We start from the raw sequence: 26,479 nt of genomic DNA on the forward strand, positions 1-26,479 counted from the left end.
TACGGTCCCTTGAGCGTTTGGCTTAGCTAAACAGGTTTCACTCACTGTATTGCAATTGTGTCCATATTGGTGAGTTTGCTGCATAGTGGGAGCACTTGCACACCCGGAGCATATTTTGGAGATCCACTGAGATGCTCTAGCCGTGCGCAATGTTTCACCGTACAACAACGTCAGCCCACTGCTAGAAACCAGGACGTGGCTACAAACCAGAACATGGCTGCAAAGTAGAACACATCTTTCCATAGTCAAAGCTGCAGAAGCACCCATCATTGCGAGCTCCTCAGTTTCCAAATGATTTTGTTGTGTCTGTCCTTTCGCTGCACCGCTGCTGCTGCTGCTGCTTCTGTTGTTTGTTTTCCCTCCAGGGAGCTGATGGCAAGCAGGGACCTGCTGGACCAGCGGGCCCAGCCGGCCCCAAGGTAAGCGTCCCCCGCTTGTGTTTGTATCTGCTTTGAATACGTTTTTCTTATGCTGCATTGGGGCTGTAACGGGGCTTTAAACATCATACTTCGAAATGTTTCTGTGCCTTTGCCGTCTCGTGTGTGTGTGTGTGCGTGTGTTGGCGTGTGTATGTGTGTGTGTGTGCGTGCGTGTGTGTGGTCATGCGTGTCTGTGTCCATTTGTCTGTCTGTGTGCACGTGTGTGCACGTGCATTATCTGCATACTCATGCTTGTACTCATGTCTGTGCCTGCCGCAGGGACCAGCTGGTCACAACGGTCTCCTGGGCAAGCAAGGCAACAAAGGCGAACAGGTGAGTCGCACGCTCATTGCCGGCATTGGTTTGCTGAACAGATTTGTTCTGCATAAAAAAAGTCCATGTGATTGGCCAGTGTGTGAACATCCCCCAAGCCTGCAGTGGTTCGATACAGTGCAAACAAGTATGCGGGCTCAGAGGTTTGTTTGGTATCCATCGAATCACCCTCGGCCACAGGAGCATGCAGAATTGTTGAGCAGAGCTGCTATTTGTTGTTGTTGTTACTGCTGCTGCTGCTTTTGTTGTCGTGGCTGTGGTTGACTGCAGTTCTAAGTTAACAGTGGGGGGGGGGGGGGGGGGGGAGGGGTTTACAGGAGCATACAGAATAGAATTTATGCATCAATTTCCCGCCTCTAGGTTTTGCGGCGCAAGTCCACTACAACCATACACAGCTTGATACAAGCTCTGCATAAAAGGTCATGAACTTTGTGAGGTCATACTCATAAATGTATTATAACGGGTTGTACCTGCCAAGTATGGGATAACTCGCCCCGCAAAAGGGTGACGGCCATCTTAGATACATACCTCCCATTGTGGAGCAGAGGTACCAGGGCCGGTGCTGCTGCTGTTGTTGATGCTATGTGCACACGCGTTTGCTTGCTTGCGTGCGTGCATCTGTGTGTGTGTGTGTGTGTGTGTGTGTGTGTGTGTGTATGCTGTGTGTCTACAGGGTGCTCAAGGTGCAGCTGGTCCGGCCGGCCCGATGGGTGAGAGCGGTGGCAAAGGCGATGACGGAAACAAAGGAGACACCGGACCAATGGGCCCAGCGGTAAGCGAGCGTCGGTTGACTCAATGCTTGTACAGGTCTATCCTCTTTGGTTGAAAACGCCAGGGGTTTCAAATTGTGGAACCTCTCTACTGTCTATAGTCTGCTTGTACTTATCCATGTGAAAAACAGTTCAATAAATGGTGCTACTCTACCCTCGGATCCATATGCGGCTGGGATTTCCCCCTTTCTTTTTGCAATCAAATTTGTATTGGCTCAACATCCCGAGTTCCAAATTTTGTTTGTTTTGATTTTGATTTTATTTTTGCTCTCGTTCGCTGTTGTCAGGGACAACAAGGAGGACCTGGCGATCGCGGTAGTAATGGCAAAACTGGTCCACAGGGACCACCAGGCGCTCCTGGCCGTCCCGGTTCACGAGGTGCCCCCGGTGATCAGGGAGCTACTGGCTACACTGGCGCTACTGGCAAACCAGGATCACAGGTGGGTAGGGGTGTGTGTGTGTGTGTGTGTGCATGTGTGTGTGTGTGTGTGCGTGCGTGTGTGCACGTGCGAGTGTGTGTGCGTGCGCGTGCGTGCGTGGATAGTGGCACGATTGGCGACCAAGGACAGAAGACAACATTGTGCACTGCCCACTCCTAGAAATGTTCTGCCACAGTCCCAGTGTTAAGCTGAATATATGGCAAAGAATAGACAAATGAGCTCTCTATGGCCAATAATCCCATTATGCATTGCCAAATATGGAAGGTATGAGTAATGCATGTGATTACGCTGGGATCAGCACTGCACCGTTCAACACCCCAGACGACCATGCCCAGGTGGCTGTGTGGGGTGTTCATGGTACAAATTACGTCATTGTGCAATGGGCTTATAGGTTACTCTGTCCTGTGCCGTGCTGACCTATTTGCTGTTCCCTGTTGCTCCGTGTTGTGCTTGCTTGCCGGCCTGTGTGTGTGTGTGTGTGTGTGTGTGTGTGTGTGTGTGTGTGTATGCGCGTGTGTGTGCATATGCGTGCATGCGTGTGTGTGTGTATGCATGTGTGTGTGTGTGTCCCACAGGGTCCACCAGGTCCGCAGGGCTCGGCTGGCCGTGCAGGAGAGAAGGGATCTTCCGGCAAGGACGGGCTGAACGGCAACTCCGGTAACTCAGGCAACCCAGGTCGTGACGGCAAACGAGGCTCAACTGGTGCTCCCGGTTCTCAGGTGAGTGGTCCGCTGTCGTGACAGTGATCCGTTGCTGTGGCATGTAGCATATACATCGGTAAACAATGATTTTCTTGTGCATGGGGAGGGATCCGGATAAAAGAGGACCGGATAAGCGAGGTCTGACTGTATTTGTTGACGTGGATTGTGCTGTAAAAGCACTGCCATGTGCCTATGTGTGTGTGTGTGTGTGGGGGGGGGGGGGGGGGGGGAGGGGTGCGCGCACGCACATGTGTGTGTGTGTGTGTGTTGTGCAACATTCTGCGTCGCGATGTCGTGGCACTTCTAGCATTTCGCCGCTGGCATTGAACTAGCACTCGTTGATTGGTGTGTACTGGATGTATTCCTCTTTCTTCTTTTCTACGTGCAGGGTGAGGCAGGCAAACCCGGTGCCAACGGATTCCCTGGCGGTCCCGGTCAACCTGTAAGTAACCCAGCTCAGAGTACTTTGAGCTTCTGAGCAAACTTCCTATGCCCGACGCAGCCTGGACTTGCGTAAGATGGTAGACATCTCAGTTGGCGCGGGTGATCAATGACTTTAGACGCAGGAGTGTTTTAACGTGGGCATTTGATGTCTATCATAATGCGTGTATGCAAGCGTTGCTCTTCTTTTCGCTTTGTGTGTTCTTGCCGTAGGGCCCTGACGGCGCACGAGGCAGTCCTGGAGCGAAGGGTGCACGCGTAAGTGATCAGACAGCACCCCGCATGGTGTGCTTGGATAACTGATGTACTGTAGTGGACATTGTAATCTGATGGGATGACCGGGGCCGGCACCCTTACTCCTGTTACTTGAAGTTTTAGCATGCACTCTAGTTCACATGTACACACTGTAAAGATGGACCAGCAGTGCTCTCGGCTGCAAGGTCAGTGCCCCGTGGCTGCTCGACTTCAATGTCTGCTACTGTACGTCGGCAAAAATATTCAGGACCATGAATCCTAGGCAGTGCTGTGTTGAAGTGCACAGCAATCAAGGTGGGACGCTCTCGCGAGACGGGGTGCTCTCGCGAGACGGGGCGCTCTGGCGGTACTTTACGGTACACGCACATGTATGTAAAACTTCGTATTATATATCCTAGTACAGGCCAGTAAAACAATACAAAGTGCTGTTAGTTGCGGGTCATTCAACTTATCCTGTCACGTACCATGCAATCCGACTCCCAAAGTGGTTGGAAATGTGTCATTTGACTTTGTGTCCCCTGTGTGTGTGTGTTCTGTATTCGGCTATGTAGGGTAGTGATGGACGAGCTGGTAGAAATGGAAACCGTGGTGGAGCTGGACCTCAGGTGTGTGCTTCAGCTACTGACAGTGGTGCTGCCACTCGAACTTCTGTTCGTCTGTTTGTATGCCTGTCTCCGGCTCATGCTCCCCCCCCCCCTCTCTCTCTCTCTCTCTCTCTCTCTCTCTCTCTCTCTCTCTCTCTCTCTCTCTCTCAAACACACACACATGCACACACACACACACACACACACACACACACACACACACACACACACACACACACACACACACAGACGTTCACGCGCACACACTCTCTCTCCTGTCCTCTTTTCTCCCCTATTCACTGTTCCATATTTTGAATAACAACCCTACCCTACCTGTGCCAATTTAATGTTTCCCACAAACATACACCACTCACCCAATCATGACAATAGTGCACGGTGGCAGCACTCATCAAAATGTCAGTGAAAGACACGTTGCTGTGATCGGGGACCAGTGCTGAATAACCACAGTGTAATGTATGTTCCAATTCCACCTCTCACCGCTTTAGGAGCTGCATCTGCGCCTTGATCCGTAGAGGGTGGTGGCGTTCCTACGGATGCGGAAAACTCGGCCTCCAGCCCGAGTCTCACGCGAACCGTGACACTTTTTCATACCCTTTCTGTAATTGTATGTTCTTGTTGTGTAGGGACCTCAAGGCAGACAGGGAGCACAAGGCCCAGCTGGTGAAGACGGATCTAAGGTATGTAGAACTCTTTCTGCACAAACAACGGAGGCGAACGGCTGTGTAGCTTCACGCATTTCAGCTGACTTTGCCGGAGACAAAATTTAATTTTACCTGAAAGAAAAAAATTCTTCGTGAAGTCCAATACTTGAAATTTCAGCTTTTACCTGTCTGATTCCTGACTCTGGATAGACTAATTGGTCATCTAGGAGGGAATGCTAGATGTTTGCTGTTTCCATGTTCTCATGTGATTGTTGTGCACTATCTCCGTGTACTTTTGTCATCGTCCATGCAGGGCCCAGCCGGACCTACTGGGCCAGCCGGTCCCATGGGACCCACCGGTCCCCAGGGCTCCTCCGGTCAGGCCGGAGCGCCCGGATTCCCCGGCTCCGACGGCGCCGCAGGCGTCCCCGGTAACCCTGGCAACGACGGACAGACCGGCAGCAAGGGAGAGAAGGTTAGGAACTGGCCGCTCGCGAAATACGCTGTGCTTGGACCTAGTTTGTTGAGCTCAATAGAATGCAGTACATTACTGCCGGGCGACAAAGACAGGAGCGTCGAAGAACGACCAGGCTGGGATTTCACCAAGCACAGCATACCAATGTACACACTGTGACTCAACTGTGCATAGACTGTAATACACGATAATAAGAATGGTCTAGGCTATGAGGCTGACCCCCCCCCCCCCCCCCCCCCTAGTTCTTCAGCGACTGACAGTACTGTAGTGTGTGGAGCTGAATAAAAATGCTGCATATCGAAGAATGGCATGTTTGTCAACAGGCGGAGAATTGTCGTGCACAAGAACGATTGATCGTTACAGCCATGCGATGTGGGTTGGGTGGATGGAGAGTTGCCAGGACACTGTTGCTGATGTTCTGTTTGTTCACTCTTGTCCCGGCGGCGGCAACCCAGACCTACGCCATTCCAATACTGACAACCCAATCCTGCCCCCCCCCCCCTCACTGTTGCCATTTTGTGTTTGTGTTGTGTGTCATCATCTGTAGGGCAGTCAAGGCAGTGACGGACCAGCAGGGCCACTGGGACCCAGAGTAAGTTGTCATCAAAACCGGGCTTTTTTCTTATTACAGTAAAGTGAGTAAACCTGTCAAGACGACCACTCTGATCAGGCGACCACCTGTCCCAGAAGACCACTACAGCCAGGACCAAGGGATGCCATTTCCAGTTTAATGACCCTGGATAAGGAGACCACCTGGTAACTAGGGGTGAAACGAATATACCGAACATTCGAATATTCGTTCGTTAGGCCACAGCGAACAAACATTCGTAGTTCTCACGAACATTCGAACTTTGAGAATGTGCGTCCGGTACGATAAACCCGTAAAAACATCGCGATCAGGCACGATCGTTTCACACACCGCCTGTAGAATATGTGTAGCTGCGTGCTTGTGACCAGCGCTGCGCCAGGTGTGGTACACGACCCGCGCGCCCGGTTCACGATCTGAACCGGCACTTGGCCGGAGTCGAGGCGACGACATGTAGACGAACATTGGAACAAAGCATGAGAACTCGTACATGTACTTACATATTTTGGCTGCTCGCTCTTCCTTTGACCACTTCGTAGTTTTCTTTTGTTTCGAGTTCGCACAGTCAGAAACTGTTTTCGGTCGTGCTCCCCGTTCTGTTGTTTGGGATCATTTTACCAAATCCGAGGATGAGAAGTCAGCTACCTGCAGGATTTCCCGCAGCCCGAAACGGCGAGCAACCTCTATGCGCACCTGAAAACACAACTACGATAACTTTCAGCACTCTTCTGTCGTCTCTGGGAGTGCAGTTATTTCTGCGGCATCAACACTGAACAGGAAGCAAGTTGATGACAAACGTTGCTGTGACGCAACGTTCTGGTCCTCAGCAGTGGCAGTATGGCGTTGCTCAGTTGGAGGCCATTGTGCCTCAACTTTTGAAAGCATCATAAAAGACGTACTGTAAATTTGGAAACTTTCGCAAGTGATTAAATTTCGCTACTTTCGCGGCCATTGCGCATTCTGGAGAAGAAAAATCGCCACAAACTGCTCAGTACGTGCATTGCAGACAGCACAACTACAAGATTCAAAAAAGGTAAAAATCGAGAAAAAAATTCTCATCACAAACCAGCCGCATTCATGAAAACGCAAAATTTGTGCGCCACAAAGGTTTATTGCTATACTGTATTCAAAAATTCCACTATTTTCTTGCCTATGCCGGTTCGTGCGCGAGCACGCGCGTGCAACGAGAATGTTAGAGAATGTTCGTTCGTTCGTTCGTTAACATCAAGAACGTTCGAATACTCAAATTTTATGTTCGTTTCAGCCCTACTGGTAACAGAGATCACCCTTTGAATGTCCCTCGAGCGGTTGTCTCTCTTAGACAGGTTTTCACTGTATTATTGCGCTTGTATTTCTAGTTGTTCAACCAAACAGGAAAAGATGTCTTCTCACAAGGAGACGACTTAGAAGAGAAGAAGAGAGAAAAGAAGGGTCATCTTTCAACTTAGCATATCCTCGAACAGCACCTACCGCAGTCACTTGATTAGAAGCCAGGTTTTGGTGCTCCATTTTCTGTGTTGAGGGGACTTCATTCAACATTACAAGAGTCAAGGTCCTTCTATTCAAGAAGGGCTTTCAGTATTTCAATACCAATGCCTTTTGCATATCCATTCTATTCACAATGTCGTACTGGCAACTGCTGATGACCTCTGTGAGCAGAGGGATCCGCATGTTTTAAAATGCGACGAGCAGGAAGAGCAGCATTATGGACCATCATTCTCTGTGTGTGTTTGTGCGCGTGTGTGTGTGTGTGTGTGTGCGCGTGCGTACGTGTGTGTGCCTGTGTCTGTGTGTATTTCTCTATCCACCGTCGTCATTACCTGTGGCAGGGAATGCGCGGACAACAAGGTTCTCAAGGCCGACAAGGAGACACCGGTCCATCAGGCCCCGCTGGAGCCCCAGGCAATGACGGCAACGACGGAGCTCGTGTGAGTTTTTCCGGCTGACCACACTACTGGCACTGCCTCTGCTGTTGCGGGTGGTGGTAGTGCCTGTGTTGCTGCTGCTTTTGCTGCAGCTGGTGGTAGTGTTGGTGTTGGTGTTGGTGTTGGTGGTGTGGACCAGTTTGATTAGGGTGTGCTAGCATGTACCGCTCAGCTCAAATTGCAGTTGAACCAGTGAACACCTTAGCACCCATGACCAGTATATGTCACCGCATCCTCTTCAGTTGTACTGGTATTCAAAGTCACTCAGCTTGGTGGCGCACCCTCATTCAATTGTTCACCGCCCGCTTTCTAACTGGATTGCATGATTGCATAATGCATGGTTCGACTAATAGTGCCGCCTTGTGCCTGATAATACATCACACACTGTGAAATGCCGTATCAGTAGGGAAGACATTTTCTGATCAGATTTGCCTTTATTGCTGTTGTTTTGCTGTTCAGGGCAAGGACGGACTTCCAGGTCTGCAAGGATTCCCTGGCGAACGTGGAGAACGGGTAAGAATGAAACCGTTGTGTCTAATACCTGGTCCACACTAGCCCGATTTTTCGGCCGATATTGAATTGTATGACACGATCCTCAAATCGGCACGAAAATCGCCTGCTGTGGACGGCGTTATCGCACATGTTTCCGAAAAATGTGTGTGTGTGTAGAGGTAGTCCGAGTCTATCCGACACAGTCGGCCGATTTCAAGTCGGAGTCGGTGTCGGAGCATCGGCCGAAAAATCCGCCTAGTGTGGACCAGGCATTAGCCGCATGCCTGTTCACAAGCAATACCTTATGTTCTTCTTGTTGTGACCATGTCCAAGCTGCATGATAGGTAGCACCTGACAGAAGCTTTGTGTGTGTGTGTGTGTGTGTGTGTGTGTGTATGTGTGTGCGTGTGTATTTGTGTGTGTGTGTGTTTCTTTGTGTTTGTGTGTCCGTACGTGCATGCGCTTGTGTGTGCGTGCATGTGTGCACGTGTGTGCTGAAAAATCCGAACACACGTGTGTGTTGCAGGGTTCCAACGGAGCTTCCGGTCGTAATGGCAAGGACGGCGAGAAGGGCCAGAAGGGAGAGACCGGGCAGAATGGCGCAGCAGGCAACCAAGGACAACAGGGAGCAATGGTATGCTCATCAACTATGCATTTGCTCAACCATATCTGTGTGGTTGGCCTGTTGGTCTAGGGGCATGATTCTCGCTTTGGGTGCGAGAGGTCCCGGGTTCAAATCCCGGACAGGCCCAACTTTTTTTTGTTTCCCTCTGCAAGTTTGCTCGAGTTTTTTTGGCTGTGCCTGCGGCAAACACGAAAAATCCTCAGATCAGGATTTGGACCTCAATTTTGCAGCGGAAAAATCCAGGCTTGACGCTGCTGTGGAAAAGCAAGCTTCGACCTTGCTTTCCGCTCCAAACAGGAGCTTGGTGCTGCATGGTAAGGCATGGTTCCTGATACTCGCGGGTTTGTCATCTCGATATCAAAGTGCTGAGTAGCCACGGACTACAACAAAATTGAAAAAAAGATTGCACGGAAGATTTTGGAGGGGGGGGGGGGGGGGAGGTGAGGTGAAGTAATTTTTAAAAGGAACCCAGTGTTGGAATACGTCTTCATTGAATTTTGGACTTTTCAGCACTGGGTTAATCCCGCAAGTGGGGACTCTTCCCGGCACATGCTCTCAACTTCTCTCATTCCGATTAGTGTAATAGCATCAGTGGCAGCACATGATGATATCAGAGCTAGGAAACGCAACGAGGGGAATCCCTCCACCAAATGGAAACCTCACAGTCTGTAAATTTCAGACTCCTCAGCCAAATGGTCTTGGTCTTCATTAAGTCGTTGTCAGCTGTTTCCTATTGAACTCGCGTCAGTGCGTCATCGAGTGTGCATGATTCTTGTAATGATGTCACTTTGGCAGTGGTGTGAACTGTGCATCGGCTCATGCATATCTGTGTGGGCGGCCTGTTGGTCTAGGGGCATGATTCTCGCTTTGGGTGCGAGAGGTCCCGGGTTCAAATCCCGGACAGGCCCAACTTTTTTTGTTTCCCTTTGCAAGTTTGCTCGAGTTTTTTTGGCTGTGCCAGATTGCGGCGCAAACATGAAAAATCCTGAGGTCAGGATTTGGACCTCAATAGTATCTTGCAGCGGAAAAATCCAGGCTTGAGGCTGCTGTGGAAAAGCAAGCTTCGACCTTGCTTTCCGCTCCAAACAGGAGCTTGGTGCTGGTAAGGCATGGTTCCTGGTACTCGCTGGTTTGTCATCTCGATATCAAAGTGCTGAGTAGCCACGGACTACAACAAAATTGAAAAAAAGATTGCACGGGAGATTTTGGAGGGGGGGGAGGGGGAGGTGAGGTGAAGTAATTTTTGAAAGGAATCCAGTGTTGGAATACATCTTCATTGAATTTTGGACTTTTCAGCACTGGGTTAAATTAATCCCACAAGTGGGAACTCTTCCCGGCACATGCTCTCAACTTCTCTCATTCCGATCAGTGTAATAGCATCAGTGGCAGCACATGATGATATCAGAGCTAGGGAACACAACGAGGGGAATCCCTCCACCAAATGGAAACCTCACAGTCCGTAAATTTCAGACTCCTCAGCCAAATGGTCTTGGTCTTAATTAAGTCGTTTGTCAGCTGTTTCCTATCGAACTCGCGTCAGTGCGTCATCGAGTGTGCATGATTCTTGTAATGATGTCACTTTGGCAGTGGTGTGAACTGTGCATCGGCCCATGCATATCTGTGTGGGCGGCCTGTTGGTCTAGGGGCATGATTCTCGCTTTGGGTGCGAGAGGTCCCGGGTTCAAATCCCGGACAGGCCCAACTTTTTTTCCTCCGCGCATTTCATTTTATACAATGATTCCGGATTGTTTGCATGCAGTATTTTCTGGCGGACTTGATCTTTGAGGGTTGGATTGCCTGTGGATGTGGAAAACTCTGTGCAGCCGAATATCACGCAAACCCCTTGAGGTTATTTTATTTTGGAACGTTGTTCTGAACTCAGGAGTCCGGGGGACGTTTTTTTGCCCGCAGGATTTGGTAGACAATGCTGCTTGCAGTAGATGCAATAGTAATTTGGCGCCACCTTCCTTTGCATTTTTGATCTACATGTATATGGCTGTTGCACAAGTGGAAACATTTCGGAACATTGCAGCTCGGCCACCCTTGAAGATGTAGATGGTGGGCTTTGGCTGTGACGCAAGTGACACAATCTAACATGCTTGCACAGTTTGGAGCATTGACTTTTGGTGACTTTTACTCTTCTTGGCAGCTGAGCACAAATCCATCCCTAGTGACGGTGTGATTGTGGTTGGCTTGTTGGTCTAGGGGTATGATTCTCGCTTTGGGTGCGAGAGGTCCCGGGTTCAAATCCCGGACAAGCCCAACTTTTTTTCTTCTTCTGGATGCGTTCTCGTGGTGTTTTTTTGTGTGTGCGTATGTATGTTTTTTGGTTCCAATCAAGGGAGTCATAAAATACCGACTTCCCGAGTAATAAAATACCGACTCCATGGCTCCAACTCACATGGCTATGTTCCTGAAGCAGGGCAGGTTTGCTCTGTTGTAGCCAGGGAGTCGTAAAATACCGGTATTTTACGACTCCCTGGTTGTAGCTAGCTGTGCACTTGAGCAGTGGTTGCTTGTTGGGCGAAAGTAGGGCAAAGGCCATGGTCGACGTTCACCGCTATCAACCCCTAACACTAAAGTAAATCGGTGCATCTATGGGGCCGGTTCGATTGGCCAATCTGGATTCAGATCAGATTTATTGTGGGACTGAGAATAGCAGTTCCCAGTGAAAAAAAAAGAATCCTATGATTTTGCCAGAAATAGCGCGGTTATCATTGCACAGGACTGGATAGGTGTTTGAACTTCGTCCTGGTCCGCCCTTTCCAATGTGATTGGCCTGTTGGTCTAGGGGTATGATTCTCGCTTTGGGTGCGAGAGGTCCCGGGTTGAAATCCCGGACAGGCCCAACTTTTTTTGTCTGCATCTCTGAGTGGCACGCTGGCACCCCGTTTACCACAACAAAAATATGCTTGTTTCGCGTCGGCTACTCCCCAAAAACCAGACTCGGTCTGCCGACCCGAAACAAGGGTATTTCTTGTTTGGGCGTTAGAGTAATTTGTCCAAAGTTCTAAGAACTTTGAACTCCATTGTAGCCTTGTCAGATTTTCAGTACACCCAACTTGCAACACACGAACAGTCCTTGGTTACATCACGTACAGTCAATTGTCACACGCAAAATTTTCACCCAGGAGGGCATCATCAGGGATAAAGGAGAAGAATGATACAACGTTGGCAGAAATAAGGCAGTACAGGGACAGAATTTTGTATGTTTTTTTTTCATTCCCTATCCAGGGACCCGCTGGACCGGCTGGCTCACAGGGCCGGGCAGGAGGCAGAGGCGAGCCCGGACAGCGTGGACAGATGGGCCCTCAAGGAAACGCAGGTGCCAACGGTGCAAAGGTGAGCAAGTCGAAGAGCGTGCACGTAGTGCCACTCTGAGTGCTAGAGAGGCCTGCGCTGGCTGCGGTGCGCGGCGATAATGTTGCGTTTCGAGTCCTAGCCTTTTTGACGGAGGGCATCTTTATTGTGGTTCAACCCCCTCCCCACCCATCCTGGACGAAATATGCCCAGGATGAGTTCAACCCTGTCTGAATGCAACTGCAAGCAAGCGTTTACATCACGGTCTTCTGGACACGATAGAGCATCCTGGTGTGATAATGCACTGTATGAAAATTCAAGCAAGTTCAATGCAAATATCCTCATTAAATTTTGGCCGCAAGCCAGTTGACTGCCACTCGAGATCTAACGGTTGATCCGGCCATAGTCATGCGAGATGGAAATTGGAGACCTGTGACAGCTTAAAACTTAAAAGTAACTCATCTTGGGACAACGATTGTAGTAACTGCCTTTTCTCTTCCTGCTCCCAGTCCCGTGCCATCTCCACACTTATCCATTCATTTGCATTTACCATGTGTTCATGCTAGGATAACCCGTTTTTTAGGAGAAAATTCGTTTGAATGGGTCCTTAGTGTCCAGACAATTATTGGTGATATTTGATAGGAATGTGCTGTGTGTGTGTGTGTGTGTGTGTGTGTGTGTGTGTGTGTGTGTGTGTGCACGTGCATGGTAAATGCTTATGTCCTTGCAGGGTGAACGTGGAGAAGCCGGAACGAATGGACGCAATGGAAACATGGGACCTCTCGGCCGTCCCGGTGAGATGGGACCGGCTGGACCAGCGGTAAGCACCTAACCGTAACAGCATGATTCAAAGAGTATCCACCTCTAACGAGGAGACAACAATCTAAGAATCGTAATGAACAATACAATATGCGCAGTCATTATGTACGGTGTACACACGCGTCTGTGTACACACACGTCATCGTTGGTCATTGCGATTCTCTAGACGTGTCCGTTGTTGAGTCGAACTGTCGTGTAGGTTTTTTTTTGTTCTCTGATGCATTGTTCCCTATTTTCTGATGCATTGTTGTATATTTTCTGACGCTCTGTTCTTTGTTCCCTAATGCATTGCTGTTTTGTTTTCTGATGCATTGCTGTTTTGTTTTCTGATGCATTGTTGTTTGTTTTCCGTCTCAAACTGGATTTGTGTGCTCACAGGGCGCCTCTGGCGAAGAGGGAGAACGTGGCTCGACCGGATCGGCTGGACCCAAGGGCCCGGCTGGCCCAGCCGGTGGTGCTGGACCCCAGGGACCACAAGGAGCAGCTGTAAGCACGCTGAACGTTTGCCTGAGGCCAGCCTCACACTGAGTAGCACATGGTCTTTCTCGCTAGTAAAGTACACTGGGTATACACACACACACACAACAGAGGTGAAAGGCTGTGCAGCTGTAACTCAAAGTTTCACGCATTTCAGCGATCATCAGACAGCAGCATTCACTATCGAAATCTTTTACGAGCAGGCCTAGATATTTGTAGCTAGTGTGGAAGATAGTGCATATGTGTGAAGTGAAGACTAGGTATGTATGGAGGATATGCAATGCACGTGACGTTAATACGTTTGCCACTCAAAGGTCTTCTCTATATGGGCCACTTTGGTTTCCCTCGGACAATTGTCAATGTCTTGGGCATCCTGGAAATCTCGTGACGAGAGGGGCATTGCAAGCATGGGTTTCTTTTGTTTATCTTTTGGCTCTTGCTGTGCTGGTGTAACAACAATGTACAGGGCCGCCCAGGAGAGAAGGGAGCACAAGGCCGACAGGGACCGGCCGGACCTCAGGGTAACCGTGGAAACAACGGAGAAGCAGGACGTGACGGCAAGGACGGCGCTCAGGTAGGCATGGCAACATGTTGTGCTCTTGTGTGTGCGTGTGTGCATCCATGCGTGTAGCATGCATGTGCGTGTGTGTGTGTGCGTATGCATAAGTACATGTGTATGTGTGCGCCAGCTAGTTTGGTGTGTGGGTACACTTATGCCAGATAGGGTTGGGTCTGTTGCCAACGGGCTCTGCTGCTTGAAGGTGTGATGTTGTACCTGCCACCTTTGTTGGTTCCAGGGTTCATATACTTTCTATTTGAAGTATACATACCTGTTAACCATGGACTGCTTCTGGCTAGATTAACTCTTGTGTAATCAATGGTGCTAGTTTCTTGATCACGCAGGACTGCAACCATACTCTTGGCCGATCTTGTCAACTGGACCATGTATGCTTTCGATGTTGTCTTCCTTGTTAGGGCTCCCCTGGTCCAGCAGGCAATGACGGCGAAACTGGAGCACAGGGCGCACGTGGACCAACGGGTAGCGACGGAGAGCGCGGCGCACAGGGTCAGGCGGGAGAGGCTGGTGATCGCGGTGCACCGGGACAGGCCGGTCAGAACGGACGCCAGGGAGAGAAGGGACCGTCAGGATCGGCTGGACCCGCTGGACCTCAGGGACCAAGCGGAGACCGAGTAAGATTATATTGTTGTTTTATTCTGAGAGTGCGCTGCGAGTGTGAGTGGGGATGAAGCGGGGAACTCTCTGGGATCCCACCTGACTGAAGATACGTCTATGAATCTGTGCACCTGGGACGCCCTTGTTTCACAACATGACTCCTCGTGTAGTATTGATAATTTAGATGCCTGCCTACGAAGCCCTCTTGAATTGTGCTGCTGATGTGTAGGGTTCTATGGTGTAATGGTTAGCACTCTGGACTTTGAATCCAGCGATCCGAGTTCAAATCTCGGTAGAACCTTTTTTTTTAATTTGATAATTTTTCATTTTGCTTCGAAGTATTTCCTTTTAGCTTTCGCATTCATTGCACATATTCCTTTCACTGGCCGTACATTGTATTTACATGAGAGTTTTCCACTCGGGTTGAAAATCTGTACGGGGAGAACATGGGTGTCGACATGAAGAAAGTTGACACGAGTCGAGTACTGATATGCCAACAAAAGTCCACTTCTCTAGACTGATGTGGTCACATGATTACTTTGGGCGGGGATGTTGCCTGTGCTGTGCGCAATTCTGGTGCGAAATACACATACGCTAAGGTCGTACATTTCTCGATTTCAACCCTCCCACCAGAGACCAAGCGTGGTGCGCTGTGTGAAAGCTCCAGTCAATCTGTGTTTATGGCGGGTTGAAACTCAACCCGGGTGGAACTCTCATGTAAACACGGCCTCACTCTTGGCTTCTTCGTGCTACTTCTTGCTCCCAAAGCGGTGTTTGGTGCAACCATGCGCTGGGTTCTATTCCACCTCTCAGGGGTCAACACTTCAGAGAGGGTTCTATGGTGTAATGGTTAGCACTCTGGACTCTGAATCCAGCGATCCGAGTTCAAATCTCGGTAGGACCTGATTTTTTTCTCTCGCAATACTGGCCCGAAGTGGTACCAAGTTTAGTGGGTTTTTTTGCCTTCGTTGCTGCCGATGTCGGTGCTTGTTACCTTGGCGTTGCTGATTGTTTTGCTGCGTGTGCGTGCGTGTGTGCGTGTGTGTGCATTCGTGTGTGCATCGCGCAGGGATCAACTGGACCAGCTGGCTCCGCAGGTAACAGCGGAGCACAAGGAGCGCCCGTGAGTGACCTTGTAACCTGATTGGTCCGAATAGGTTGCTTGTAATTCAGCCATGTCGAATGGTATTGCACTGTAGACTGTGCAGTGCAGCGGAGCCTGTGTTTGCCGCACCATGTACCATACCGGAATCCTGTAGTGACCGGACAAATTGTCATGCTTTAAAGAACTGTGGATTGAATGTGCATCCCCGGATAAAGCAAAATCCTGTCATATCAGGGCAGTTTCCACTGCGCCAATGGCGTCTGGTCAGGGCACGTTTTGCTGTGTGTCCTAGAAAATGCATAGTTGCTCACTTACCAAAGGGTAATGTATGAATGCAACAGGCTGGTAGAGAGTTGTGTTTGCTCGTGACAGTGCTCGATACACTTAGATACAGAGCCTAGCACACACACTTGAAAGAAGGAATCAAAAGCGTCTCTGCTGTAACTCTGAGTTTCACGGTGTTTACACGTACCAATCATCAGACAGCAAATACAGGCTAGTACTTGTATGTAAAATATTACTAAGAGTTGTATCTAGTGTGGTGTGACGGCCACAGCTTCCTTTAACCTTGCCTTGCTCTTCACTGCAATGCTGTGTGTGTGTGTGTGTGTGTGTGTGTGTGTGTGTGTGTGTGTGTGTGTGTGTGTGTGTGTGTGTGTGTGTGTGTGTCTGTCTGTCTGTCTGTGGGTCGCGTACCATGCATGCAGGGAGATCAAGGCCCACCCGGCCCGGCCGGACAGCCAGGTAGCAGCGGATCGTCAGGACAGAGAGGACACCCCGGCGGTCCCGGAGCACCCGGTACACCTGGAGATGGGGTATGTGAACACCTGTTACCTAACGACTTCACTAGACGAGTGCAGGGTGTCCAACCGCCCTGCTTTGAGCAGGGTGGTCCTGCTGTGGACCAACACATTTGTATACATTTACCAACAAAGCAGAAGAGAACAGAGAAAACCGGCTAGGTCATTGTTGTAGCGCTGCGTTTCATGCACATAGCAAAGCCATGGCAATCCTAAGTGTCTCTGCTCTCTTCTGCCTTTGTGGCATTGCTCCATCCTGGTGGTGTTGAGCACTCTGTCTTGGTAGTTGGTACGTGCGTGCATGTATGTGTGTGTGTGTGTGTGTGTGTGTGTGTGTGTGTGTGTGCATGTGTGTGTGCATGTATGTGTGTATGTGTGTGTGTGCATATGCACACGCTTGCGTGTGGACAGCACTGGGTGAGTGTGCCATCCGTGTAGTTGCTGGACTTTCACACTACGTATGTCTTTGTTCCTTACTTGTTTCTGTTGCAATGACAGGGACCTCAAGGATCACCTGGCTCGCCTGGCCCAGCTGGACAAGATGGAAAACAAGTGAGTACAGGCCAGGTGGAACCCGTCCGGTATGTCAGGCCATGGCCGGACCAACTTGTTGGCCACTGACATAATACGTTTACTGCTTAGGAGGTCATGTATATACTAGGGCTCAAACGGTCACGGTTTTTACCCCCAACGGTTAACTGCTAAGCTAACGGTCGGTTTAACGGTTATAACCTATAAGCCACGGCAATCCTGTGGACTCTTTTTTAACCGTATATTTGGCTATACTTATTCAAAAAATGTACCCTATTCAGTACACCGCACACATGTATATTCTCTTGCATGCTCATTCATACATACTCTCACACGAAGAGACCAGATATGACCGAGTTGACAGCCCGGAAATTGCGAACGCGTGCGACAGCCTGCGAAAGTGCATACTTTGCAACGACCTGATACTTGAAAAATTGACTGAAAAGTTACTGCGTAACCGTTATCTTTATCGGTTAACCGTTAATTCTCCGTAACCGGTCTGCAACCGGTTAATCGGACTAACCGTTTGAGCCCTAGTATATACCCTACATATCATACACAAACTGTATGACAGGCTAGGGTATGGCCGGGTGCTGTACAGGCAGAACATTTCGTCATAATTTTGTCCAACTCCAAAGAACGGGAGTTCGTCCGGTTGTAAATTTCGCCCTTGGACCATAAGAGTGTATCGAAAAGCTGGACAAATCGAACGGCATTTAATTTAGTCCAAAAGCTCCTTGGACGAAAAAGACGAAATTAAATTCCAGACGAATATTTCTGCTTATACAGTAAAGCAGTGGTGTTATTTAATAACACCACTGCTTCCGCCGGTCCTAAAGCACTGCCAAAGTAGAGTGGGTGGAGGCCGTGTGTAGCCAGCAGCACCGCACATGCACACACTACAGACAGGCGGTGGGCTTGTGACACAGCGCAGACACAATTGTGTATCCACCACACCATGATGGCGCTCGGCATTAGGGCCTGCACCTGCCGCTGGATTTTCCAGGTGTTAGCGACCGTTGTGAGCTCCCTCGGGAACGGAGACGGAATTTTTTTACCACAATGGCGAGAATACCGGTCTCTGTAAGGCGCCGCGAAGTGCATGTTTGTGCTTCAAGTTTCCCTGGCAGCAGCTCTTTGCCAATCACGCTCGCTCTACTGTCGTCTCTTTGTGTGTGTGTGTGGGGGGGGGGGAGGGCGCAAACAAATCGACGTCATAATATTGAACAGAAATTGTCCGTTTGATTCACAGTGTCAAATTCAATAGAACACAGTGCACGGGATTAGCTCATGCTAGAGCTCTGACATGCATGTGCAAGTACATGTATCTTTGTGGGTGAAGTGTACAAAACTGACCTTGCAATGTGCAATGCGAGCGCTCTTCAAGTATTTGCAGCCCAGAGGCAAGAGTGATCTCCCATGCATACAATAGCATTCGTATTCTGTCGAGTGATGCGCGTCCCTGCATCTGTTGGTACTTGTGTGTATGTGCGTGTTTTCATGTGTGTGTGTGTGTATGTGCGTGTTTTCATGTGTGTGTGTGTGTGTATGTGTGTACGTGTGTGTGTGTGTATGTGCTTTGCGTGCCTTGCATATGACAGGGCACCCGAGGAGAGACAGGTGCCCAAGGACCCCAAGGCCCAGCTGGACCACAGGTATGATGTAACTGCTGAACTTGAGCGTTTTCCGTGCCTTTGTGACTGGGAGAATGTTGTTTGCTCTTATAGTGCTGTAGAGAGTACTTTCTCGTTCTTCATTTGCTATCAACTCTTTCTTTTCAGTCGAACCTCCCTCGATGGTTATTCGGTTTATATGAACTATTCGCTCGCTCTTTAATCGAGCCTCTTGTCTCTCCGATTCTTTTTCTATCCACTGCCTTACGTAACTGTCTACGCAACCATGTCTTGCTGGTTGTGTGTGTCTGTGTGTCTGTATGTATGTGTCTGTTTTGCGGTCTCACTCTACCCGTCTGTTTCTCTCCTGCTGCTGCTGCTGCTGCTGCTGCTGCTACTGCCGATGTTAGGGACCAAGCGGAGAAACCGGTGATGACGGAAATACTGGACCTCAAGGACCCGCGGTATGTGTGTTGAGAAAGAGGGTGGAGCGCTTGGGTTGCAATGAAGCCGAGACCCTATGGTCGGTCAAGCTGCCCCTGTCTCTCCCCCACTCCTGCCATTCCATATGTCTCATCGCTGCCTTGCTGATTTGTGCCATCAAATGGTGTGTTTTTTTTTGTAAAAAACAAACAAAAACAAAACAACAAAAAACAGCTGCACACACACGCACGCACACGTACACGCACACACACATACGTACACGCATGCGCATGCGCATGCACACACACACACACGCACACACACACACACACACACACACACACACACACACACATACACACACACGCACACACACCACACACACGCACACGCACGCACACGCACGCACGCGCTCACGCACGCACGCACACATGCACGCTCACACACACACACACACACGCACATGATTAGGTATGTTTGTATGTTTGTAGAACTCCTGCATGTATATCGGGTGCACATGTTGTGTGTAGTGCATAGACGTCTCGCTTGTCTGCCTGTTTATCTCCGTGTGTTTCCGCTTTCTCTGTGTGTCTGTGCTCTGCAACAACAGGGACCCACCGGCCCCGTTGGCCCTGCTGGACCCGCTGGAGCTAAGGGCAATGTGGTATGTCAGCAATCATTCTCGTTCCTTGCGTACAGTCTGATATGCAAGTATTTGGGTCTTACGCCACACAGCTAGATTGCATAACTGTCGCAAATGGGGCTGAGTAATTTCACGACGTACAAAAAGTTAAAACCAGCATTTGCTTCTGGGGGAAGGGTTCGCGAAAAATTTGAACGATGAGGTGTACATGATTCAATATTCCTGTGCTTGTGGACATTCGCTATTTGGATGGAGACTTTTAAACACGTGCTCAGTCTCTGTCTGTACTATCTGGAGTTCTGGGTCCGTGTTTTTCATCACCAGATTTATGCTCAAGAAGAGAATCCACACGCCGGGTTGGCTGAGAATGTTTGCCTCTGTGTCTGTGTGTGTTGTGTGTTGTCCAGGGTGGACCCGGATTCCCAGGTGCCAAGGGAGCACGCGGACTTCCCGGCCCAGTGGTAAGTTATGACGTCATCATGACGTCATCATGACGTCATCATTGTCTTGCTGCTGTACACTGTGTACTGTACTCGGTGACGTCATCGTTGTCTTGCCGCTGTGCACTGTCTGCTGTACTCAGTGCTAGGTGCCGGGGAACACTTTGCCAATGAACATCCAGGCTATGGCCAAGAGATGAGATCATGCAACAGAGGCAGCGGCAGCCAACTATTTTGGAGGTTCCCTAGACCCTTCCCCCCCCCCCCCCCCAACAAAAACCCCACCCGTCGCCGGGCATAACGGCAATTTGAAGTCGAGGAATGAAGCAAATACCGTATGTCATTATAACGGCCTTTGTCGTAGCATCTAGTTAAAGCTTTCTGCTCACTGTTTTTTTTTGCTGTTGTTGCTGCCTCCGCTGCCGCTGCTGCTGTTGCTGCTATTGTTCTGTATGTACAGGGCGGAGCAGGAAAGAATGGAGAGCGTGGAGAAGATGGCAAGAAGGGATCAACAGTAAGTCGCGGTTTGCATTCCGTTGCCTCTGACTGTCTAGTTTTCAGCTAAGCCGAACGGCGGTTGTTTGTCGCTGTCCCAGATATTAGAAGGTGCTGATCTGCCAGAACTCTCGAGCAGCCTTGTGGAGCAGGTGCTGACCTCCTTTCCGTGCAGATACGAATGTTATAAACGAAACAAATGGTTTGAGTTGTGCATTGATCAGCAGTGATCACGCACGCACCATAGGCCAGAATTATGTTTCCTTGTACGTTTCCGCCGCCATCTGTTCAGAAAGCTTACTGGCAGATAAAAAAAATCCTTTAGTATTGCCAGTGCTTTGTTCCAGTCACGAAGGTTCCCTCCGCATTCTTTTCATTCTGCTCTATGTAATGACCGTAGCTTAGTGAGAGGCCTGTCGTCAAGTCCGGGTTCTTGTCCTGTTGCTGCTGATGCTGCCGCCGCCGCCCCCACCACCGCTGCTACTGCTGCTGCTTCTACTGCTATTGTTTGTGTTTCCTTGCAGGGCCGACCCGGCAACCCAGGACCCCAGGGAGCCCCCGGCGAGAATGGAGCACAAGGCACATCCGGCGCTGATGGTGAGCCAGGACGAATGGGACCCTCCGGCGAACGTGTAAGTTCTTCAACTAAAGCAGAAATATGTTTTGTTATGTTATGTTATCTTATGTTACCTTCATTTTACTTCGCCATAGGTACAGGCATTGCTGCCTTCTCGCTATGGATCCTGATAGCCAAACTCAAACCCCGATGCTCAACTCTCTTTAAGAAAGGGTTGATCCTCAATTTTGTAAATGCGAGTGTGTGGTGTGTAGCAATTCAGAGTATAAAACACCTTCTAGTGTGTCTTTGAGTAGTTGTGGCATTTCATAATTATGTATGCTGTTTGTGAACTAAGCTCAGTGCCTGTGTAATTTGTGTGTGTGTGTGTGTGTGTGTTTGTGTGTGTGTGTGTGTGTGTGTGTGTGCGCGCGCATGCGTGCGTACGTGTACGTGTGTGCACGTGTCTATGCATGTGTGTGCTTGCATGTGTTCGTGTGCATGTGCGTGTGTGTGTGTTCAGGGAGGCGATGGACCGCCAGGAACTGCAGGACAACCAGGACAACCCGGACAACAGGTAGGCACTAGGAGATATTCAGCTCTCACTCTGCTGTCCTATCTCGGTCTGAATGGTCTGTAGTGTAACAATGTGTGCCAACAACACTGCATGTACTCATGGTCACAAAATGAATTTGGCTGCAGTTAACAAACGCTCCACCTGAGCCAGGTGCTGTCCGAGAATACTCATAGAATGGTCGGAGACCGACCCAGAATGTGCCATTGCCATTCGGCGATTACTCAAATATAACGTGTGCAAGAGATGTAAGAATTCTTCCATGTATGCCACTTGTAAGCAGATCGGAGTTGTACTGCTGAAACGCCTCATATTTCTCTTGACCATCGTCTTGTGCCTCTTTTTGTTTTGTTTTTGTTCTTGCTCCTCGTACTCGTAGGGACCACAAGGCGCCACCGGTGCTCCCGGATACGCTGGAAAGTCCGGAGACAAGGGCTCTAGCGGAGCAGCTGGTCCACAGGGCCCCGCCGGACCACAGGGACCTGCCGTGAGTAACCAACTACAACTACAGTCCATTCATCGGAAACTGGCCCGCTGGCTTTTGAAAGTCGGATTTGGGCCGAATTGAGGATCAAAAACCCACTTTAAATCTCAAAAATCTGGGTTTTGGATCTGCTTCTCCGTACATTTTGCCATGGCATACCTGTCCTAATTTTGTAAAACCTGGCTGAATTTCTATTTCCCTGTTCTTGAACTTTTCTGGCCTCAAATGTGGCAAGGAGTAATTGCACGGGTCACACAATGCAGGATGTACTGTTGTTTTCACTTATCTACAACTATGTGAGAGAGACACCGAAAAGTTAGGGTGCCAGTTTCCAATGAATGGACTGTACAGTCGTCCCTCTTGAATCCAGCACTTTATAAACCAGCACCCTCTGTAAACCAGCACAATTTTTAGTAGCCAAAATGTCCTCTTCATGCACATTGCAGCAGTAAATCAGATTTTCTAATCCAGCAGAATTTCTGCAGCACAGATGGTGCCGGGTTTCAAAGGTACCACTGTACCGTATTTTCCGGAGTATAAGATGCACTGTAAACACCAGTAAATCACTCAAAAAAAGTCTGTGTGGCTCATCGGGACGAAAAATCTGGTTCCGGCGTACGGTCCAGTGCAGCTTATACCCCGGAAAACACGGCGGCCAGTTTGTCTCCCCGGTCATACCAAGTGCGCGATATAATCCTCACTTTACGTTTTCCCTTGCCTGGAATTGCAACCTGGTTTTCTGCGCAGACACAACAGCGGGGCATGTTGGTTTAAAAACAACATCATTGGTGATGTCTAGCGCATGTTGTATAAAAATCCCCCGGAGGTGTATGTCCAGTGCCTACTGTATACAAATAACCGCCAGTGGTGTATGTCAGGTGTGTGCTTTGCAGTGCAGTACTGCATGAAGCCTATGCAATGTGTCCAGCGTAAGTTCTTACAAAGAGGATCATGTTGTGGTTCTCTCGTGCTTGGCTCTTTCCTTTCCTCAGGGATCTGCTGGTGATGCTGGTGCTACTGGCGAGGGTGGACCACAGGGAGCAAAGGTAAAAAAAAATACACCTGGTATCTCTCTCTCTCTCTCTCTCTCTCTCTCTCTCTCTCTCTCTCTCTCTCTCTCTTTCCTTCCCTTTGTCTCTCCTTTGCTCTGTGTTCATGGAGTAAGGCTGCTCTAACCTGTTTTGCCTTCGAATGTCCCTACCGAGCTCCCTCTGTCCTCCTAATCATAACTGCATCTGTGTGTCTGCATCTGTGTGTGTGTGTGTGTGTGTGTGTGTCCAGGGTCATCCTGGATTGAAGGGACCACAAGGATTGCCAGGCGATCGCGGTTCACCGGTAAGCCACACTTTAATGCTGTTCTCTGTGCTATCGAACACACGCATGATTGCTTTGCCTTGGTACATGGCTGCTGGCACTTAACCGTGGAGTCTGTTGCAGTCCCCCATGTCACATAGATCTGTGTAGTATTTTCTGCTAGATAATTCTTCCGGAACAACGGTTTTATTGGTTATCAGTAAGTTATGAAGTGTGTGTTGCTCCCTACATAGAAGCTCGCGGTTTTCCTGCCGATCAAGTCAGCAGGAAAACCGCGAGCTCCGATGTAGGGAGCAACACACACTTCCCAACTATCGCCGAAGTCGCACCAACCTCTTCTTCACAGTGAAGTTATGCAGTCATTAATACCACCTTAACGTAAAGCCAAATGTCGTACTGCTTCAGCATTGCTAGTGAGCAAAGCTTATGAGGAGAACCCAAACAGGGCATTTTATATAGTTCTGCAGGAAACAAAAACTTCGTGGCTAGGATCGACCTGTCTGTTCCGGTGAATTGAGATCTGAAGAATCGAGCCTTCGCGACTTCAAGTGAGATTCAATCGTAATCGTGTGCATGTTTCAAGGAGGTATATCCACTCACGTTATGGAGCTGCTTCTGTCCCTATGAACCCTATTCCTTGATCACAGTAACAACTTGTTGAATGTGGATAAAAATCACCATGTTGTCAGTTTCCGGTGAAAGTAGCTGATGGGGCACTGTGGAGAATAATTCCACCAGCCGGGAAGGGTTGTTTCTCGTGAAATCCTCGCAGGATTGAAAAAGGTTTGAATGACCAGAGGTGTCTTCAGCACTGTAAGAACCATCTCAGGGGCGTCGCACACGGTACGGTCACTACGGTATTGACCGTACCACTATTTGCCCCAAGTACCCTGTGAATCAATAAAATGAACTGATTTGGGCTCTAATTTTCCAAAATTTTCAGCTCAGCCACCCCTCCCCCACGCGTAAATTGTACTTCAGATGGCTGACCGTACCGCACTAAATTACCTTCCGACGCCCCTGCATCTCGCTCGATTGCCTCATGCCTGCCCTCTGTGTGTGTGTGTGTGTGTGTGTGTGCGTGCGTGCGTGCGTGCGTTTGTGCGTGCGTACGTGCGTATGTGTTTTGCATGCCAGGGTGAAGATGGACAGCGTGGCTCAGGTGGTCCAGTCGGACCCCAAGGTTCACAGGTAAAATTTCTTTAGCTCTGTGGCCTGTTCACCATTGTACTTGTGCTGTAGCGTACGCACATGTCTGTGCAGCCAGACAATCATATGGGCAGGAACAATGCGTTCTTAAAGTAGGTTCAACAACACACACTTGCGTGCATGTCTGCTATGACATTCTCATCGCTTTTAGTCACTTAGTTTACCATGGAAGTAATTTGATCACGGACTACCCAACAGATGTGCTGTGTGTGCTGTGTGCTGTGTGCTGTGTGCTGTGTGTGCTGTGTGCTGTGTGCTGTGTGCTGTGTGCTGTGTGCTGTGTGCTGTGTGCTGTGTGTGCTGTGTGTGCTGTGTGCTGTGTGCTGTGTGCTGTGTGCTGTGTGCTGTGTGCTGTGTGCTGTGTGTGCTGTGTGCGCTGTGTGTGCTGTGTGCTGTGTGCTGTGTGCTGTGTGCTGTGTGTGCTGTGTGCTGTGTGTGCTGTGTGTGCTGTGTGCTGTGTGTGCTGTGTGTGCTGTGTGCTGTGTGCTGTGTGCTGTGTGTGCTGTGTGTGCTGTGTGCTGTGTGCTGTGTGTGCTGTGTGTGCTGTGTGTGCTGTGTGTGCTGTGTGTGCTGTGTGTGCTGTGTGTGCTGTGTGCTGTGTGTGCTGTGTGTGCTGTGTGCTGTGTGTGCTGTGTGTGCTGTGTGCTGTGTGCTGTGTGCTGTGTGCTGTGTGCTGTGTGCTGTGTGCTGTGTGCTGTGTACGGTGTTTGTACAGTGTATACTGTATGCTGTGTGCGTGTTTATACCCTCAAATCATCACTTTCTAGTCCCTCGGCACACTTCTGCACTCTTTGTTGTGTTGTGTCAACAGTCGTTATGTTGTCACCGGAGTGCCGATTTGATATGCTGAATGTCCCCACTTTCTCACATTCCACTTTAACTGAATTCACCTCACTCATAATGCAGATGCGCTTGATAGCCCAACATATGCTTGTACCAGCAAGGGATCATCTAAACAGGGATGAACTTGATTCGCTGCAGCCGAGTGGAAGGTTAAGGATATATTCCCAGTTTGGAGCTCCCCATCAATATGTGTCTTCTCTGTTTATCCTGTCTGCTCTGTTGTAGGGCTCCAAGGGACCACAAGGACCGCAGGGTGACCCAGGTAATGATGGACCATCTGGATCTACCGGACCAGAGGTAAGTGAGAGAGAGAGAGAGAGAGAGAGAGATTGAGAGAGTTTTCTTTTTCATATAATACTACGTGCAAGGTTTGAGTCAATCAGGAACGAAACAAGAAGTGTCGGATATCCTGCTGCTCTCCTTTAATTTTTCGTGGATGGCTTCATCTTCATTTTTCCTGGCACTTTTCATTGTCGTTTTATGCAACGGTGTTCTTTCCTCAATCTTTGTCCTCCGTCAGGGACCTTCTGGTGAGAATGGTGACTCTGGCGTTCGCGGTGACTCCGGACCACCCGTGAGTAGCAATGCCTGTGTGCGTGCGTGCGTGCGTGCGTGCGCGCGCGCGTGCGTGTGTGTGTGTGTGTGTGTGTGTGTGTGCGTGCGTGTGTGTGTGCGTGTGTGTGTGTGTGTGGTTGTATGATTGTATTCATGGGAAGTTTGTGTTCGTGCATGTCTACCATTGTCTAGTCTGGCTGGAAAAAAACCAAGTTCATACCGGAGTTGGTGGTATTCTTGCAGCATGGTAGCTGTGCAGTGTACTATTCCTATTCTGCACAGGCCTATAAGCCCATAGTGCACTGGCAAGTATGGAACACATGAGTAATGCATGAGTAATGCATGAGTAATGCATGAGTAATGCATGAGTAATACATGAGTAATGCATGTGAGTATGCTGAGATCAGCAATGCACT

At 49.5% G+C, this 26,479-nt stretch overlaps 1 protein-coding gene and 7 non-coding genes across 8 annotated transcripts in view; all 8 read left to right on the top strand.

Moving 5' to 3' along the window:
• LOC135829763 (collagen alpha-1(I) chain-like) overlaps positions 1-26,479 on the top strand; it is a 40,648-nt gene that overhangs the window by 7,417 nt on the left and 6,752 nt on the right. Inside the window, exons 8-42 of the mRNA XM_065342147.1 lie at positions 366-419; positions 699-752; positions 1,426-1,524; positions 1,810-1,962; positions 2,538-2,681; positions 3,052-3,105; positions 3,318-3,362; positions 3,911-3,964; positions 4,588-4,641; positions 4,919-5,080; positions 5,628-5,672; positions 7,496-7,594; positions 8,051-8,104; positions 8,610-8,717; positions 11,943-12,050; positions 12,739-12,828; positions 13,206-13,313; positions 13,771-13,878; positions 14,280-14,495; positions 15,548-15,601; positions 16,291-16,398; positions 16,882-16,935; positions 18,516-18,569; positions 18,938-18,991; positions 19,561-19,614; positions 20,001-20,054; positions 20,494-20,547; positions 21,053-21,160; positions 21,608-21,661; positions 22,038-22,145; positions 23,135-23,188; positions 23,424-23,477; positions 24,594-24,647; positions 25,734-25,805; positions 26,029-26,082. Of these exons, the coding sequence (XP_065198219.1) occupies positions 366-419; positions 699-752; positions 1,426-1,524; positions 1,810-1,962; positions 2,538-2,681; positions 3,052-3,105; positions 3,318-3,362; positions 3,911-3,964; positions 4,588-4,641; positions 4,919-5,080; positions 5,628-5,672; positions 7,496-7,594; positions 8,051-8,104; positions 8,610-8,717; positions 11,943-12,050; positions 12,739-12,828; positions 13,206-13,313; positions 13,771-13,878; positions 14,280-14,495; positions 15,548-15,601; positions 16,291-16,398; positions 16,882-16,935; positions 18,516-18,569; positions 18,938-18,991; positions 19,561-19,614; positions 20,001-20,054; positions 20,494-20,547; positions 21,053-21,160; positions 21,608-21,661; positions 22,038-22,145; positions 23,135-23,188; positions 23,424-23,477; positions 24,594-24,647; positions 25,734-25,805; positions 26,029-26,082 (2,853 nt within the window). The remainder of the gene's footprint in view (positions 1-365; positions 420-698; positions 753-1,425; positions 1,525-1,809; positions 1,963-2,537; positions 2,682-3,051; positions 3,106-3,317; positions 3,363-3,910; positions 3,965-4,587; positions 4,642-4,918; positions 5,081-5,627; positions 5,673-7,495; positions 7,595-8,050; positions 8,105-8,609; positions 8,718-11,942; positions 12,051-12,738; positions 12,829-13,205; positions 13,314-13,770; positions 13,879-14,279; positions 14,496-15,547; positions 15,602-16,290; positions 16,399-16,881; positions 16,936-18,515; positions 18,570-18,937; positions 18,992-19,560; positions 19,615-20,000; positions 20,055-20,493; positions 20,548-21,052; positions 21,161-21,607; positions 21,662-22,037; positions 22,146-23,134; positions 23,189-23,423; positions 23,478-24,593; positions 24,648-25,733; positions 25,806-26,028; positions 26,083-26,479) is intronic.
• Positions 8,763-8,834, top strand: Trnap-ugg (transfer RNA proline (anticodon UGG)). The gene has a single exon. It is a non-coding gene; the product is annotated as a tRNA-Pro (tRNA).
• On the top strand, positions 9,545-9,616 carry Trnap-ugg (transfer RNA proline (anticodon UGG)). Its single transcript has one exon. It is a non-coding gene; the product is annotated as a tRNA-Pro (tRNA).
• Trnap-ugg (transfer RNA proline (anticodon UGG)) lies at positions 10,337-10,408 on the top strand. Its single transcript has one exon. It is a non-coding gene; the product is annotated as a tRNA-Pro (tRNA).
• Positions 10,899-10,970, top strand: Trnap-ugg (transfer RNA proline (anticodon UGG)). The gene has a single exon. It is a non-coding gene; the product is annotated as a tRNA-Pro (tRNA).
• Positions 11,485-11,556, top strand: Trnap-ugg (transfer RNA proline (anticodon UGG)). Its single transcript has one exon. It is a non-coding gene; the product is annotated as a tRNA-Pro (tRNA).
• Positions 14,708-14,779, top strand: Trnaq-uug (transfer RNA glutamine (anticodon UUG)). The gene has a single exon. It is a non-coding gene; the product is annotated as a tRNA-Gln (tRNA).
• On the top strand, positions 15,311-15,382 carry Trnaq-cug (transfer RNA glutamine (anticodon CUG)). The gene has a single exon. It is a non-coding gene; the product is annotated as a tRNA-Gln (tRNA).

This window comes from Sycon ciliatum, chromosome 13 (genome assembly GCF_964019385.1).
Source record: "Sycon ciliatum chromosome 13, ocSycCili1.1, whole genome shotgun sequence".
Lineage (NCBI taxonomy): Eukaryota > Metazoa > Porifera > Calcarea > Leucosolenida > Sycettidae > Sycon > Sycon ciliatum.